We start from the raw sequence: 17,798 nt of genomic DNA on the forward strand, positions 1-17,798 counted from the left end.
GGCCATAGACAACGGAGTAGGCCATTCGGCCCTTCGAGCCAGCACCACCATTCAATGTGATCATGGCTGATCATTCTCAATCATTACCCTGTTCCTGCCTTCTCCCCATACCCCCTGACTCCGCTATCCTTAAGAGCTTTATCTAGCTCTCTCTTGAATGCATTCAGAGACTTGGCCTCCACTGCCTTCTGAGGCAGAGAATTCCACAGATTTACAACTCTCTGACTGAAAAAGTTTTTCCTCATCTTATTCTTAAACTGTGGCCCCTGGTTCTGGACTCCCCCAAGATTGGGAACATATTTCCTGCCTCTAACGTGTCCAACCCCTTAATAATCTTATATGCTTGGATAAGATCCCCTCTCATCCTTCTAAATTCCAGTGTATACAAGCCTAGTTGCTCCAGTCTTATTAGTGTGCTCTAATTTTGCACACTAATCTCCTATGTGGGACCTTGTCGAAGGCTTTCTGAAAGTCGAGGTACACTACATTCACCGGCTCTCCCCTGTCCATTTTCCTGGTTACATCCTCAAAAAATTCCAGAAGATTAATCAAGCATGATTTCCCCTTCGTAAATCCATGCTGACTCGGAACGATCCTGTTACTGCTATCCAAATGCTCCGCAATTTCGTCTTTTATAACTGACTCCAGTATCTTCCCCACCACTGATGTCAGACTAACTGGTCTATAATTTCCTGTTTTCTCTCTCCCTCCTTTCTTAAAAAGTGTGATAACATTAGCTACCCTTTAATCCACAGGAACTGATCCTGAATCTATAGAACATTGGAAAATGATCACCAATGCGTCCATGATTTCTAGAGCCACCTCCTTAAGTACCCTGGGATGCAGACCATCAGGCCCTGGGGATTTATCAGCCTTCAGTCCCATCAGTCTACCCAACACCATTTCCTGCCTAATGTGAATTTCCTTCAGTTCCTCTGTCACCCTAGGATCTCTGGCCACTAGAACATCTGGGAGATTATTTGTATCTTCCTTAGTGAAGACAGATCCAAAGTACCGGTTCAACTCGTCTGCCATTTCCTTGTTCCCCGTAATAAATTCCCCTGCTTCTGTCTTCAAGGGACCCACATTTGTCTTAACTATTTTTTTCCTCTTCACATACCTAAAGAAGCTTTTACTATCCTCCTTATATTATTGGCCAGCTTACCTTCGTACCTCATCTTTTCTCCCCGTATTGCCTTTTTAATTATCTTCTGTTGCTCTTTAAAAGAGTACCAATCCTCTGGCTTCCTGCTCTTCTTTGCTATGTTATACTTATTCTCTTTTATTTTTATCCTGTCCTTGACTTCCCTTGTCAGCCACGGGTGCCTCTTACTCCCCTTAGAATCTTTCCTCCTCTTTGGGATGAATTGATCCTGCAACTTCTGCATTATTCCCAGGAATACCTGCCATTGCTGTTCCACCGTCTTCCCTGCTAGGGTCTCCTTCCAGTCAAATCTGGCCAGCTCCTGCCTCATGCCTCTGTAATCCCCTTTGCTATACTGTAATACTGACACTTCCGATTTTCCCTTCTCCCTCTCAATTTGTAGAGTAAAACATCATATTGTGATCACTGCCTCCTAATGGCTCTTTTACCTCGAGTCCCCTTATCGGATCAGGTTCATTACACAACACTAAATCCTGGTAGGCTCCAGTACAAGCTGTTCTAAGAATCCATCTCGGAGACACTCCACAAACTCTCTTTCCTGGGGTCCATTACCAACCTGATTTTCCCAGTCTACCTGCATGTTGAAATCTCCCATAACCACCGTAGCATTACATTTTCGACATGCCAATTTAACTCCTGATTCAACTTGCACCCTATGTCGAGGCTACTGTTTAGGGGCCTGTAGATAACTCCCATTATGGTCTTTTTACACTTACAATTTCTCATTTCTGTCCATACTGATTCTACATCTCCTGATTCTATGTCACCCCATGCAAGGGAGTGAATATCATTCCTTACCAACAGAGCAACCCCACTCCCTCTGCCCACCTGTCTGCCTTTTCGATAGGTCGTATACCCCTGAATATTCAGTTCCCAGCCCTGGTCCTCTTGAGGCCATGTTTCTGTAATTCCTACAACGTCATACTTGCCGATGTCTAACTGAGCCTCAAGCTCATCCACTTTATTTTTTATACTTCGCGCATTTAAATTCAACACTTTAACTTCGGTATTCACCTCCCCTCTCACACCGGTCACCATTGGCCCTGACTTTACTCTCTTATCCCATCTAGAACTTTCCTTCCCATTTATTCTAGTCCTTTGTAATTTCTCCTATATTTGCTTCCCCTTTAACTCCATATTCATATTCCCAATTTGTCAACCCCTCTCCCCCACTACTTAGTTTAAACCCACACGTGTAACACTAGCAAACCTGCCTGCCAGAATGTTGGTCCCCCTGTTGGTTAAGGTGTAACCCGTCCACTTTTGTACAGGTCACCCCTACCCCAGAAGAGATCCTAGTGGTCTAGAAATCTAAATCCCTGTTCCCTGCACCAATCCCACAGCCATATTCATATCCCCGATCTCTCCGTTCCTGCCCTCACAAGCACGAGGTACAGGTAGCAGTCCAGAGATAACCACCCTCGACGTTCTATTCTCAGTCTTCTTCCCAACTCTCTAAACTCACGTTGCAGTACCTCCTTCCTCTTCCTCCCGACATCGTACGTGCCCACATGCACAACTACTTCCGGTTGATCGCCTTCCCTCGCTAGGATGTTCTCAACCCTAGCACCACGGAGGCAACAGACCATCCTCATGTCCCGCCTGCGGCCACAGAATCTATTGTCCGTACCTCGGACAATGGAGTCACCTACTACTATGGCTCTTCCCGACTTCAGTCTCCCCGTTTCCTTGCCTGGGTTAGAGCCACTGACCTGTCCGCCGCTCGGACTGGAAGCGTCTTCTGCCCCGAGAGGGTGTACCTGTTTGCAATAGGCACAGCCACTGGGGTCTCCTGTAGTCCATGTTTACTCCCCTTTGAAACGGTCTCCCACCTTCGCTCGACCTGGACCCTTGGCGTGACAGCCTCACAGTAGGTCCTGTCCAGGAAATTCTCGCATTCCCGGATGGCCCTGAGATCATCCAGCTGCTTCTCCAACTCCACAACACGTCCATTCAGGAGCTGCACCCGGACACAATTCTTGCAGGTGTAGTCAGGTGATGGTCTGGTCAGTTGGGTAAATCAGACTTGAAAGTGCCTTAATTTTGTTTGAAAAGCCCTAACCTGCAGGGCTACTGATTACATGCTACAATATGGGATTAGGTTAGATAACGCATGTGTGACCAGCACAGAGATGATGGGTGGAAAGGCCTCCTTAGAATCATAATCTTCCCATGATTCTACCCCAATGGTCCAATGGCTTTTTTATTGTCAAGTGTAGAGAGATACAGTGAAATACTTGTTTTGCATGCTATCCATCAAATCATACCCTGTGTGATAGATAGTCCAATAGATCCTCTTTTGGAACAGCACGTAGAGAGTTGCCACCTTCCATCTTCCGTCTCAAAAATGTCGAATCACTTGGGGGCCTGTAACTAATCTATATCAACAACTTGAATGCAAGAACTGTTCATGTTTGCAGATGAAATGAGAGGAAAGTTGAGTTAGAGAAAGCAACATAAAATATCAAAGCGTGTTAGATAAAATCTGTTAATAGCAAGAACATCCTTTGTTCTGTGTTTATTTCCAGTTCACTGTGTACCTTATTCTTTCTCTCGAACGTGTCCTCTTTATTTGTACCTCTCCAACAATCTTGTTCAGGTTGGTTGTAAGTAAAATACTAAATTAAAATTCCACTACTTTATTTGCTCTTTACAAAGGGTGTAATTTTCTGGTTGAGTGTATCCACTGCTATTCCCATTAAATCAATGTTTACAAGTTGAATTTTGACAGTTGTTACTTTATGTGCCATGTTATAAAACAATCATTTCACCTTATGACTGTAATAGAAGTAGACAACCTCTCCGTGGATTTGCTCAAAGTAAGAGGGAAGCAAACTAATATCTTTCCACTCACTTGCCCTGAATAATGTCTGGAAATTGATCTCAGAAACATTGCTGCATTAAAAGTAGGTGGCAGATGAGGACTAGATTGCAACATTCCCCGCAGACAGCTTTCATTTTCCCTGCACTGATACTTTTCACTTCTCAATTTATATGAGATATAAGCCATCATATTGAATGTCTGAGGCATTCAGAGTAGATGCTCATAGAAAAAATGCAGCAATGCAGCAAAATAGCAGCAAAGCTCATAGAAAAAACACTACTTTAGTTTTTGTTGGGTATTATAAAGAACGTTTACCAATTCCCATTTCTCAAATAACTTGATGTTTTTAATACCTCATAATGACTTTTTATTCTGGCTCAGAATCGGAACTGATATTGTATAGAACTCAACAGAAAAATTATTGTGCAACTTCCTAAGAATCCTTGTATGAGAGGACAGAGTTCAATTTTTTTCTCTCCATATATCCACAGAGAGTATTATTTCTTATAAGGTATCTTTGTACTTTTAATGTAACAACAGGACTTTTAAGATTTAATATATTTAATTCTGCAATCCATTCGTACTACAACTTGTGCTAAATTATAGCTCTTGATTGAATGATTTGTTCTCAGATATATAGTTCTATTAAATCAATAACTGGTTAGGAAAGGAGGCCAGTTTCAGTACTTCACCTTGATAGAATTGACCTTGGAACCGATTGGGACACATTTCAAAATCAACTTTTCTATCTTGTACTAGTTCAGCTTTCTACCTGGTAATGAAAAAGTAAAATTCCCGCTGGATTATATCATGACCAAGCTGCAATCCTATTGGCATTACTTATTTATAGTGCAGAGGACAATTTGTACTTCATAACATTAATTGTATTTTTATTTTTTTCCAATAACATTTTCTCATAAGAAGTAACAACTCGTATTATTTAGCTCTAACGTGTCATGTTAGCTGATGAGTTCTGAGAGCACCAACACTAAGCCCATCCATGCCTGTGTAAAACATCCTTAAACAAGGATGAGGTAGAAATCACCAGATGTTGGTAAGTACCACAGAATCATAAAGCATGGAAACAGGCTCTTTGGCCCAACATGCCCATGCTGTCCAAGAAACCCCATGATGGGCATCAAAAACATATGATCATTCGATCCTCTCAAGCTCTCCTATCTTTTTTTGAATGCTATCTCAACATCTGAAGTTGGATGGAGATGTACATCATTTTTGGACTATGTCTCCCTAGTGCTTTTGCAATTCCCAATTATATTTCTGAGCCTCTGTATACTACAGCTATCTTTTCCTTGGTTTTCCTTATGCCATTCTCATCTTTCAGAGTGATAATTTGGCATTATTGTCTTTTTTTTGGTCTTGCCTCACTGATAATGTTGGGATATAAACACCTAATCCGAAATCTTGCACTCAGAAGGTAGATGGACATATAGGCAATGTCATATTTCTCATTATATATTAAACCATATTCCCATCTTTCCTAAAAAACCTATAGGATGTTGTGAGATTGAAAATAGGGCAATATAAATGTCTTTTCTTCTTCCTTTATACCCCCACCCCTCAGCTACAACCAAAGTATTTGAGGTTTTTGAAACCTTTTGCTCTCCTGAGTTTATAATGTTTCAAGTGTCCATCCAATGCTTTTTGTAGAAACAAGGAACTGCCAGGCTAGTTTACAAAAAAGGACGCAAAGTGCTGGAGTAACTCAGCAGATTAGGCTGCAACTCTGGAGAACATGGATTGGTGACTTTTCGAGTCGGGATCCTTCTTCAGACTGATGGATCGGTCCTGACCCGAAACATCACCTATCCACGTTCTCCCGAGATGCTGCCTGACCCGCTGAGTTACTCCAGCACTTTGTCCATCCAACACTTTTTCTAGTTCTTGAGAGTTTTTTTCTCTACATCCCCATATCCCAACGGTTTGCAATGTTGTTTTGCAGTTTTTCATTATCCAAACTTTGTATCCTTGGAAAGCTACTGACCTTAGTTTAGTTTACTGAAGTTATTTTATATTCTTTTAAGAGTGCAAATAGCAGATTCTGCTGACTTGATCAATTTCTTATTGATTCATTTGTATATCAATTTTAATTCATTTTTATTGCATAGGTCGTTGATCTTTTTGAATTTCACTGTACTAAAAAGCACGCCAGGAATTATATTGAACGTTTTTTGAAATGAGTGGGATGGTTTTCTTTAAAAAGTATAACATTTTCAATTTTTCCAGGAAGTCTCAAAGACTAAATTAATTAAAAAATGCAGGTCTGGTTGGTCACAGACAAGTATCCCAAATGGAAAATAATGGTCAGGGTGCATTTAACTATCAGCAAGGGATATGAACTCATTTGTAATTCATTTCTGACCATCTGCTCAATTGTATAATATGTATAAAGAGAGACTATTTTCATGCTTTGTTTCTCTTCATGAAAGATGTATGTCATTGCACCAGGGTGAATGAAAAGGCTGTTATGAAGAACAATGGTTGTAGGGTGTTGCAGGTATAAAGAACACAAATGATGTTTGTCAGAGATCCAGAATGGTTAAAACAAAAATCTAAATTTTCTAACACAATACACACCGTCTCTGGGTAATGAATGGGTTCCGATTGTACAGACATTGACAGAAGTCCATTTTGTCCACAAGTCTGAAAATCCATAGAAATCGCTCAATATGTTAACCATATCTCCATAGTTTTGCAATAAATGGCATCTAAATCCCATAAGACTTTTAGGAAAGAACAATTACAAAAAGTGGAGTGAGAAGAAACAAGTTCTGCCAGTCATAAGAAAGACTGTGTGTACTTATGTTGGACTTTCAACTTTGATAATATTACGGGAACTCAGTCATATGTAAAAGTTAATAAGTAGGCATTTAAATGACATGTGGTAGTCACTCTCTTAAAAACAATTTAATTGGACAGGATGACATGAGACGTTTTCAAATATTATATAACCACTACGAACTCATAGATTTTTTTTGTGTCTCCCTATCCAAAATGTTGCAAAAACATTTAGCTGAATAGTTTGATATTGCAAGATTTCTTTGCTCGGTTTATGTTGTTGCTGGAGTAAATGTAGTATGAAAATCCCAAAGAACTCAATTGTTAGAAACAACTTGTCAGGAGCAATACATTTTTCATACTGTATTTTTCTATGTTGTCATACAGAATTGCTTCATCTTGTTTGGTTCAAGCTTCAAATGTCTCCACTTTTCTGGAGATTCACAGAAACTGGCAACTGGCCAGAATTTAAGTAAGGGACTGCTATTCAGCAGCAACTTGATCAAGCCTGATCATGCCCAATTTCTCATTCCTTATTAAGGGACACACCTCTTTCAATGGAATAGTGAAATGGAGTAAGTAGTCATTCTTGCTCCTAACCCCTCTGTCCTCTTTAGTACAAACTCTGGCTTTCTGATCATTCCTGCAAAATGTGCTATGCCTGTTGCTTGTTAATCCAATAAGATTAATTATCTTTTCTCCAACTTACGATACAATACGATATGATAAAACTTTATTCATCCCCGGAGGGAAATTGGTCTGCCAACAGTCACAACTCAAGGTACGCAAAAGACAAGCGACTGTTGGCTGGCTGCTGTGTGCACAGCACCTTCACCGGAAAAAACCGGAACAAACAAATGAACGAACACAGGCTTATCCACTGGGCAGAGGATTCTAAAACTAAAGTACCCTCCCCCACACCGGGTCCCCCTTTGTTGTTCCACCGTCCCTCACGGCGGTCCCCCCACGCCGGGTCCTCCATTGTCTCCCCCCCCCCCCCTCCCCTCACACTCCACTGCCACCGAGGTTCCGGTTGTCACCGGGACACCCGCTGCTGCCGATGTTTCCGCTGCTGCCGAGGCTCCCGTTGCCACTGAGGCCCCACCACCGCCGAGGCTCCCGCTGCCGCCGACTTTCCCGCTGCCGCGTCTGAGGCTCCTTTGGCCCAAGTAGGCCTCTCCGCCCAGCTTCTCTGCAGTCCCCTGGGAGGCCTGTGTGGCGAGTCGGGCCTACCGGAGCGCATTGCGGTCGGCGCTGTGACCAGAACTTCTGCAGTGTACTGTCAAAGTTTTCTTTGATCTTGCTTTGTGTTGGAAGGGCTGTACACCAGTGTTTAAGTTAATCAAACTTATTTATTTCTTAGCATAGAGAGCCATTGGGAAGAGGAGTTAAGTTTTTAATTAATCACTAGTTGACACTTGAATCAGGTTTTCCTTTAAAATAGCTCTGCTATTATCAGCTATTCTAATAAATTTGGTCAAGTTGTTCACTTCTATGCTTGCTGAATTAATGTGCCCATCAATGGATACTAGGGCGACTATCTATTGAACCTTTTCACAAACATCAACCAAAAGAACAAAACTGAAATTAGTCAATATGAGAAATTGTGAATAATCAATGAAGTTGCTAGAATTAGGAGGTCAAGCAGAAACTTTTGAGTGAGAGACAAGAGCCTTTTCCTGTAGCAAATAAGTGTATTAATGAACACTGCAAATGTAGCTCTCATGGTTGAATAAGTGGTGTTTGATATGTGGCTGTGCAAAGTATTGGATGATACACTGGAGCATATGAGTGTTAGGTCGGACAAATATTGTTGATCGCTCTGTGGTGGGCATGAGATGCATTCAGCAAGTCTGAGGAATCGATGAGTCATTGTATTCAAGACAAAGTTATTGACCTTAGCCAATCTTATGATGTTAATTAACTTTCACAATAATCTATTCATGTCTTTGTGGCTTAATTGTTGAAATTATTGCACCTCTGTATGATCTTGATTTTCTTTTATTCAAATCTCCTTGAGAAATAAGCCTTTTAACAAGAATTGGAATGTTATTACAGCTGATGTGCTTGTCAGCTTATTAACAACAATATTGAGAAAATCAAATTAATTTGTTATTTTCCTGTCTAATTGTTGGCAAGAACAGAAACTTGAACTCAGTGTTTTGCCTGGATGCAGTAATGCGTTTAGTCAGGAGTAGAGGTGCTGTTTCTTTGAGCTAATGTTGAACTTTATTGAAACACGGATGGAATTTCAGAATTACCTGTCTGGACTGTGCCCAAAGGGGTGATTGTAATCTTGTCACCTTAAATGTTATCACTATTCCTCTTTGACTTCTCTATCCTTGGGTTCTTTTGCTATTCTTACAAAGCTTACTGTAAGCTTGAGGACCAACACCTTGTCTTCCAACTCAGCCCATTTTTAGCGTTTTAGACTCAATATTGAGTTAATCCATTTCAGATCATTTGTTATACCAGTCTTGTATCATTCATTTTCAGCATTGTTTTTATTTGCCTATGTTTGTAAATTTTGATTTAATTTGTACCCTCGTACTTACACCTCCATAACACAATCTTTTTCAGTCACTTTCCTTTTTACACCTTTTCAACAGACATTACCCCGGCCTTTATTATTCAATCTCCCTGGATCCCCACCTTATCACAGACCTCCCCTTTTATTCTCTCCAGTCTCTTCCCTTAATCAGGGAATTTAAGGCTTTTATTTCCTCAACTCTGATTGAAGGCTAGCTGACTTGAAATGTTAGTTTTGTTTCTGCTTCCACAGAAGCTGATCTGTCTGCTGAGCATTTCCAATGATTGTGGATTGCTTATTTCCATCACCCATGGGCAACAAATAGTCTGATTTGGAAATACAGCATGGGACTGAATTAAAACATTTCCGAAGTTTCTTGGTGTGTTTTGCTAAAATCTTAGTTTTTAAATTACTTTCAGTAGCTTCTTAGACATAGATAGTACTTCAGATTCAATGGTGGAACATACTTTGAAAAGAAAAACTTCCATGTGCATTATATCTAGCAAAACATAATTGTTTCAGCTCTGCCTGCAGGCACAATGAATAGCTACTACCAAGGTGGCACAGAGAGCCTTTCATGCACACCTAGCATCCTGAATCTTTTCAAAACATTGGGAAGGGAATCCTCTGTGAAACCTACTAATGCTAGTACTCGTACTGAAAAGAAGAATCAAATAATTTACATTCTCTTATTATTATCCATAATAGGATTTCCGATGGCCTCAGTTAACACGTGGTTATCAGGGAGCATTTTTTTAAAATTCCTACACTGGCAAACCTAGTATTTGATGCCCAATTCTAATTGTCTTTGAAAATTTAATAATGCACTGCCTCCTTGAAATGGTAAGGAGGATAGAGTATAGAGTCACAAAATCATACAGCTCAGAAACAAGCCCTTCAGTTTAAACTGTTCATGCTGACCTAAGCTAAAATGCCCGATCTAAGCTAGTCCCGTTTATTTGCGAAGATAGACACAAAGCGCTGGAGTAACTCAGCGGGTCAGACAGCATCTCTGGTGAAAAGGAATAGGTGACGTTTCAGGTCGAGGCCCTTTGCGTTTACCTCATATCCCTCTAAAGCCTTCCTATCCAGGTACATGTCCAAGTGTCTTTTAAATACTGTTAGTACTTACCTCAACTACCTGCTCTGACAGTTCATTCCATATACACACCAGTCTTTGAGTGAAGGTTGTCCCTTAGGTTCCTATTAAATCTTTTCCCTCTAACCTTGAACCTATGTCCAATGGATCCCGATACTCCATATTAAAGCCGATGCATTCATCCTATCTATTCCCCTCATGATTTTATACACCTCCATAGGATTACCCTTCTGCCTCCTGTGCTCTAAGGAATAAAGTCCAAGCTTGGTCAACCTCTCCCAATAGCTCAGGGCCTCAAGTGCTGGCAACATTATCATACACTCTGCAATCTTTCCAGCTTAATGACATTATTCCTATAATAGGGCGACCAAGTCTGAACGCAATGCTCCAGCCTATTCGGAGTATTCTTTGCAGTGTGCAGCATGAGTTCATTTGTATCTATATTTTCTATTTTTTCAGATTATGTTCAATTGTATTCATTAAATGACATGCACACTTAAGAAAAATGCACTGATTTTAATAGCAGCAACAGAAATCTATTTATCCCACAAGCGAAATTACATCACTGTACAATAATTGATTTTGTTGGATTTTAATTGTAATATTACTTGAAATATCATTATATTACCAACAGAAAAATGTTTCTACAACTCAGAAAGTAATGAAATTATCAGCAACTAAGTTTCAAAGCAATCATACCATTTTGCAGGAACTCAGCGGGTCAGGCAGTATCTGTGGAGAGAATGGACTTTCTACATTTCGGGTCGGCATCCGTCTTTCGTGCCTGCAAGTTACTCCAGCACTTTGCGTTTTGCTCAAGATCACAGCGACTGCAGTTCCTTGTGTATCCATTGCAGATTTAAATTCAGACACCCACATAATCTTGCTCGTTAATATTTTCATTTTTGCCTATATTTCGAGTATTGAAAACATCTTACTTATTCTTCTTCCATAATGTGCTTTCTGTTTTAAAGGTTTGAATCCGTTTGAAAGCAAGAATGGCCACTTTTAGATTTGGACAACATATCATTAAGTCCTCTGTTATCTTCCTGCAAACTGAACTGTCTTTCGCAATCGTGAACAGGAAGCCAGTGGTTCCTGGACGTATCCTTTAAAACCCCAACTTTAACTCCTATTTCTCCACAGGAACAATTGGATTCTGCTCAGCCAGCACACCTAAACCAGGTAAGCTCATGCTCAAATGATTGGATTGTACAAAAAACAAAGCTTTATCCTGAAATAATTGGAATATTGTGTCCTACCAATGCGGTGGAATTTGGAAACCTATTGCCTTACAATGTTTTCGGTTGTTGGATCAAAACACAGTTGCCCTGAAAGGATTCATGAGACAAATCTAAAAGGCTCATGGCATTAAGATTTAAGTGTTCAAGGAATAATATTGATTATTTTCGGCTTTCATTTCCAAATGAGATTAAAAAGGTAAGCCTCTCCTCTTCAACACGATCACATACGAATAAGTTTATGAATAAGTTTATTCAGTGTTCTCATTTTATCATTGTTAATATACAAATTTCGATAACACAAATCCACAACTGTTACTTGTGCTCCATAATATCTCACTTCTTTTGCTGTAATCTAAGTCGTGGTACGGATATAATTGTTGATCTTGGTGATTTATAGCTACCGGTTTCAAGTGTTGTGATAGCTTCTTTCCATTTATAGCTCTTGCTACATCTCCACAAAGTAACAGATTTAATCGCAATTTGTTGCAGCAGACTGTTCAAGCATGTTGAGGTTTCCATTGAAAGAAAGTCACATTGCTGACCGTAATTCATATCTCCACTCCTAGCTCGTTCCTTTATCTACATCTGTGCTTGCTAGCAGAAACTCTCTCACTCCATCTCCTCTGGTGCAATTTGATTCACATCTTCTTTATTTAACAATGGACAATATCCTGGATATCCATAAGGGCCAACAATTGCATGGGAACACATGAGCATAGACCTGGATGATGTGAGATTTAATATTAATTATGCAATTTATTAGATAGTTTATGTTCATGCTCAGAAGTACCATTATATTGGTACAGAGTTAACATTTACACCCTTTGAAATAAATGGTAGACAGTACCATAAAAGGTTTCGAAATGTGGGAAAGCATTTGAAAGCTAATAGATTCCAGTATGCAAAAACTTTTGAATATTTTCACTGTAGATAAAGTAGCACAGGGGATTTGGAGTTATCTGCTGTTTTATAACAGCTGATTTTATGGAGTTGAAAGTTCCAACTCCTGCATCTATGAAGTTAATTTGATTTTAAATATTGTGTGATTTAGTGCTACATACAAAGAAATTATATGTTTATGTGACATGCTGTGGTGAGATTAATCTCGGATAAGTTTGCAAAGATCACTAAAATCGCAAGTAGCTATTTAAATTAATTGATTTAGTGTTGTTGTTTTGTGCCCGAAGATCTTAAAGGAGTCGTAAATTTGAATTACCTTTCTGACATATTTGCGTGTTTTTTCAATTTCCTGTGAATTTCCAATGACGATGATGTTTCTAATTGAGTGCAACATTCCAATGGAATGCCATCTCTAATTTGTTTATTTTGCACTCCTTCAAGAGGTTTGTCCTTGAAGCGATTTGATTTCCATTCAATTTTTAACTAAGGCATAGGTGAGTGCAAGCAACCTATTGTGAATTCCCCTTCACTTCCTGCCTGCAGCTTATCTTCGACTGGCCATGGAAAAGAATGATCTGTGAGCCGACTTGAACAAAATTAATTTAAATGAACGCAATAGAAATATCAAGTTGAACTGAAAAGTCTTAGTGGGATACCAATTTGGGTTTTCATACATTGAAGCAAATGCATATGATATGAAAATGGTTATTTAAATCTTTTATCAAATATGGATAATTATATTTTTGGAAAAGCATTGTGGAATTGTGATTTTTTGCCTTATAGTTGAATTGTTAAAAATATCAATAACATGATGGATGAAGAGTCGGCAGCTCGTATAGTAAAATGCAGGAAGTATAAAGAATTCGAAGAGTGTAAAGTATAATTCACTTTATACCCAAACATTTAGACTGCTTCTACCTATTTAATTATAAATTACTTCCAGCATATTAGTCCCATTTCAAATTTCCATTGCTGGCCTGGACATAGTTTCAACAAACCTGTTATTTTCTTATGAAATGGAGGAAATTTACAAGTTGTTCACAGTAACTTTCCATACTCAAATGCTGTTTGCTTCAGAAATAATGCTTTTTATGACGGCAATATAATCATTCAAATATGAAAAGCAGTGCTATATAACAAAAATGTGTTTTACCTCAAGGCAAATATTTAACTTTCTTATTTTGATTGCTCCTTTTGAATGTTTTTCTTTTTGTGGCTTTATTATAATAACTGGATTTTGCACAATTGAAATAGTTTAAAGAATTTTGTTAGCTTCCAACATAAATACAGTAATTTTCTCATCATACTTGAGTATGTTTGAACATGCAAAGTAATTGGTTGGTGTTTCAATCCTTTTTCAGGTGTATATTTAGAACTATTTGGGCAAAAATCTGAAATCAGAAAACCAGATCTTTGATGTTGAGGGAAACAGGGAAATGATTATGAAACAAAAACATATTTGATACTTTGTAAAGAAAAACTTGCAGGAGGTACTGAGGGTTGGAAAGTATAAAACTTCCAAAGACTTTCTACCTGAACTTCCCAGGAGAACCTCATCATTTTTGGAGTCCAGAGGGTTTCTGCAATTTTCTGGTTGGCCGCCAAACCCCACCACAGTTTGATCCATACAAGTTCAGTGACTCCATTTTAACTCAGCGGAATGGCTCAGAATGAGTCCCAGGCAATATTTGAAGTACTTGAGTTAATTTAAGTGTAGTTAGTTGTTAACATGAGTACATTTAATCTTGTTTTCTGTTGTTTGTAAATATTTTAATTTCTCCATGTATAATTAATCTTTCGTAGATTTTTCATGTTAGTGAATGTCATCTTCATTCAGCCTGATGACAGTTTTGATAGTTGGCAAGACTGGGCTTTGCTTCGTTATCATCTTGGAGTTGGACTTTTCAGTTCTGGGGAAAGGCTCTGTGCATCATAGGACCTCACAAAACTAGCTACCGTAGAGTAGGGGAGCAGCTATGCAAGGCCTTGCCATCCACTAAGGCAAGGAGAAGTAGGAAGCCATATTTACCAGTGATATTGCCTGTAGTCCATTTAAAATTTGGTCACATAAGACCCAGAGTCCCAAGATTAACAAGCCAAGCAGAAAGGAAGATGGCATTTCAAAAAATTCTTTACTACCACTGCCTGTTTCTTCAGACAGTGTGCTTCATTCAATGTGCTTTCAAAATCTTATGATGCATGTGTCTATATATAGATTGCAATCTTCAGTACCAATCTGAACCTTTTCTTTAACATTTTGTGTGTCTCCATCATTTTGTAAAATCAGCATCTTTCTTGTAAGATCTACAGATTGCCCTGTGATTTGAAACTGTTGTTTCTCATGAGGCTTTTCAATTACATTGATTCAAGCAGAGTTCTCTTTTTTACATCTTGGAAGAAGGTTAGCAGGAAATCCTGGATTCTGAATATCTGAGTTGTTAAATCCAAAGGGACTGTCAATCAAATTCAATGAAAAACATCATATTAGTGCATGTTTGAAAACTATTTGTTAGATTCTCTCTTGCACCTGCTACCAACTGCAATAACAAGTTTACAGCTCTCTTTTGGGAACACCTTGGCATAATTCTGGCATCTGGCCCATTTCAAACATATGACTGTGAGGGTGTGCCTACAATTCACTGCATTTAGTGCAAAAAGTACATGAAAATACAAAGAAGAGTCCGTATAAGAATGTTAATAAGCAAACAGATGCAGAATAAGATGACTCAATATATTTCCTTCTTTCCAGTGGTCATACAGGAGAAACATTGAAGGAGAAGTAAATATAATGGTACTTGTTTCATGTGACAAACATATTAAAATAAAAAAGACACAAGGAACTGCAAATGCTGGAATCTTGAGCAAAACAAAAACTGCTGGAGGAATGGACAGGCAATGTTTCACTCGTGACGATTTCCCTGTGGTTGTACTAACCAAAAAAGTTACTCTGCCGGTATAGAATGTAATAGCGAATATTGTGAAGCAGAATGAGAAACCCATATACTTTACTGTGTGATATTTAGTAAATTTACACAATTGTACTTCATTCATTCTGAATAATTGTATGTATCTGGTAATAGCTCTTGCAGTTTTTATGTCAGTGGGCTTTTTGGCACTCAGAATCTGACTAAAGACTTGGCTTTGGCTCAAAGTCAAGTCAAGTCAAGTCAAATTTATTTGTCACATACACATACTTGATGTGCAGTGAAATGAAAGTGGCAATGCCTGCGGGTTGTGCACAAAAAGAATTACAGTTACAGCATATAAATAAAGTTAATAAGTTACTAAACATAGCACAAAAAGTGTCGACAAAAATTTAGTCTCTGGGGTTATAAAAGTTGACAGTCCTGATGGCCTGTGGGAAGAAGCTCCGTCTCATCCTCTCCGTTTTCACAGTGTGACAGCGGAGACGTTTGCCTGATCGTAGCGGCTGGAACAGTCCGTTGCTGGGGTGGCAGGGGTCCCTCATGATCTTGCTTGCTCTGGATCTGCACCTCCTGATGTATAGGTCCTGCAGGGGGACGAGTGTAGTTCCCATGGTGCGTTCTGCCGAACGCACTACTCTCTGCAGGGCCATCCTGTCCTGGGCAGAGCTGTTCCCAAACCAGACTGTAATGTTGCCGGACAGGATGCTCTCTACAGCCCCAGAGTAAAAGCAATGAAGGATCCTCAGCGACACTCTGAATTTCCTCAGTTGTCTAAGGTGGTAAAGGCGCTGCTCAGCCTTACCCACCAGTGCGGCAATGTGCGTTGCCCACGTCAGATCCTCTGCGATGCGGACTCCCAAGTATTTGAAACTGCTCACCCTATCCACAATAGACCCATTTATCTCCAGTGGCGTGTACGTCCTTGGATGTTTAGCCCTTCTGAAGTCCACAATCAGCTCCTTTGTTTTAGTGACATTCAAGAGGAGGCTATTGTCCTGACACCAGAGTGCCAGATCAGCCACCTCCTCCCGGTAGGCCTTCTCATCGTTGTTGGAGATCCGGCCCACCACCACAGTGTCATCAGCAAACTTGATGATGGAGTTTGAGCTGAACCTGGCCCCACAGTCATGTGTGTACAGGGAGTACAGTAGGGGGCTAAGGACGCAGCCCTGGGGGGATCCTATGTTCAGGGTGAGGGAGCTAGATGTGTGTTCCCCCATCCTGACCACTTGGGGCCTGGCAGTGAGAAAGTCCAGGACCCAGGCACACAGAGGGGTGCTAAGCCCCAGTTCCAGCAGCTTCTCAACCAGTCTGCTGGGGACTATTGTGTTGAATGCTGAACTAAAGTCAATGGGCGGGTTCTTCTCGTAAATTATGGCTTTATGCAGCAACATGCCCTGACTTTATTGTCTTGGCAGATAGAAGAAGGGAGTTCGTTCCTAGGTAAGGTAGTAATTACAGGATCATAGTCATAAAATCATACAGCAAGGAACCAGGCACTTCAGCCCGACTTGTCCATTGACCAAGATGCCCCATCTAAGCTAGTCCCATTTGCAGTAGTCGCAAAATTCACGCTTCATTTGCAATTTTGCAGCTAAAGTATTTGTTTTACACGTTAGAGTATCGCATGGCCTTATACCAGACCGGTGTGGGTAGTTCATGCAGTCCTTTCTAACACATAGCTAAATGTGAGAGTAATCCTTGCACTCTTATTATAAAATATTGTATTTGAACATTGGTTCAAATTGTAATTGAACATTGGTTGATTACTGTTCCGACAGCACTTTGCTCGGTCCAGCAGTGGGAAGGTCTGCAGGAGGATTGCCTCTGAATAATCAAGGATATTTGTCTTTTCTCCCACCTTTAATAAGCTCACAATGAAAGCAGAGAGTCTCAGCAAGGATATTGACAAATACTGGACAATTTACATTTGTAACTGCTGGAACTTGCTGGCTTTTCCATTCAGAAAATTGGCAAATAAGTGCAGCAGTCTATTGAAATCTTCCACCTTTCCATTGACAGATGGCCTCCACTCCTGGCAAAGCAAGCAAAGCTGAACTGAGTTGGCACAACTGAACTTTAGAAATGGCAGGAGGCACATCTGTGCATTCTGGCCAGGAGCAGTCAGAGAAATTGCTTGGAATCCCTCAAGGTTGCGCTTTAAAACAAAAAAAAGGCTCCATAGGAATGCCCATCTGGGTTTGGACAAGGAAGTGGAGGAAAGGGTGGCCCGAGGATAAATGGCTGCTGACCACAAGGACCAGCTGGAGGGGTTGTGTGTGGAGGAGCCCTTGATCCATGAGACCAGTTAGG

The 17,798-nt window shown here is 40.0% G+C and overlaps 1 protein-coding gene across 4 annotated transcripts in view; it reads left to right on the plus strand.

The window, feature by feature from the left end:
• Window positions 1-17,798, plus strand: part of fhit (fragile histidine triad diadenosine triphosphatase) — a 782,425-nt gene that overhangs the window by 168,754 nt on the left and 595,873 nt on the right. For all 4 annotated transcript variants that reach the window (XM_078413896.1, XM_078413899.1, XM_078413898.1 and 1 more), the window contains exon 2: window positions 11,389-11,518. In XM_078413896.1, the coding sequence (XP_078270022.1) occupies window positions 11,413-11,518 (106 nt within the window). In that variant the 5' untranslated portion in view covers window positions 11,389-11,412. The remainder of the gene's footprint in view (window positions 1-11,388; window positions 11,519-17,798) is intronic.

This window comes from Rhinoraja longicauda, chromosome 17 (genome assembly GCF_053455715.1).
Source record: "Rhinoraja longicauda isolate Sanriku21f chromosome 17, sRhiLon1.1, whole genome shotgun sequence".
Taxonomy (NCBI): Eukaryota; Metazoa; Chordata; class Chondrichthyes; order Rajiformes; family Arhynchobatidae; genus Rhinoraja; species Rhinoraja longicauda.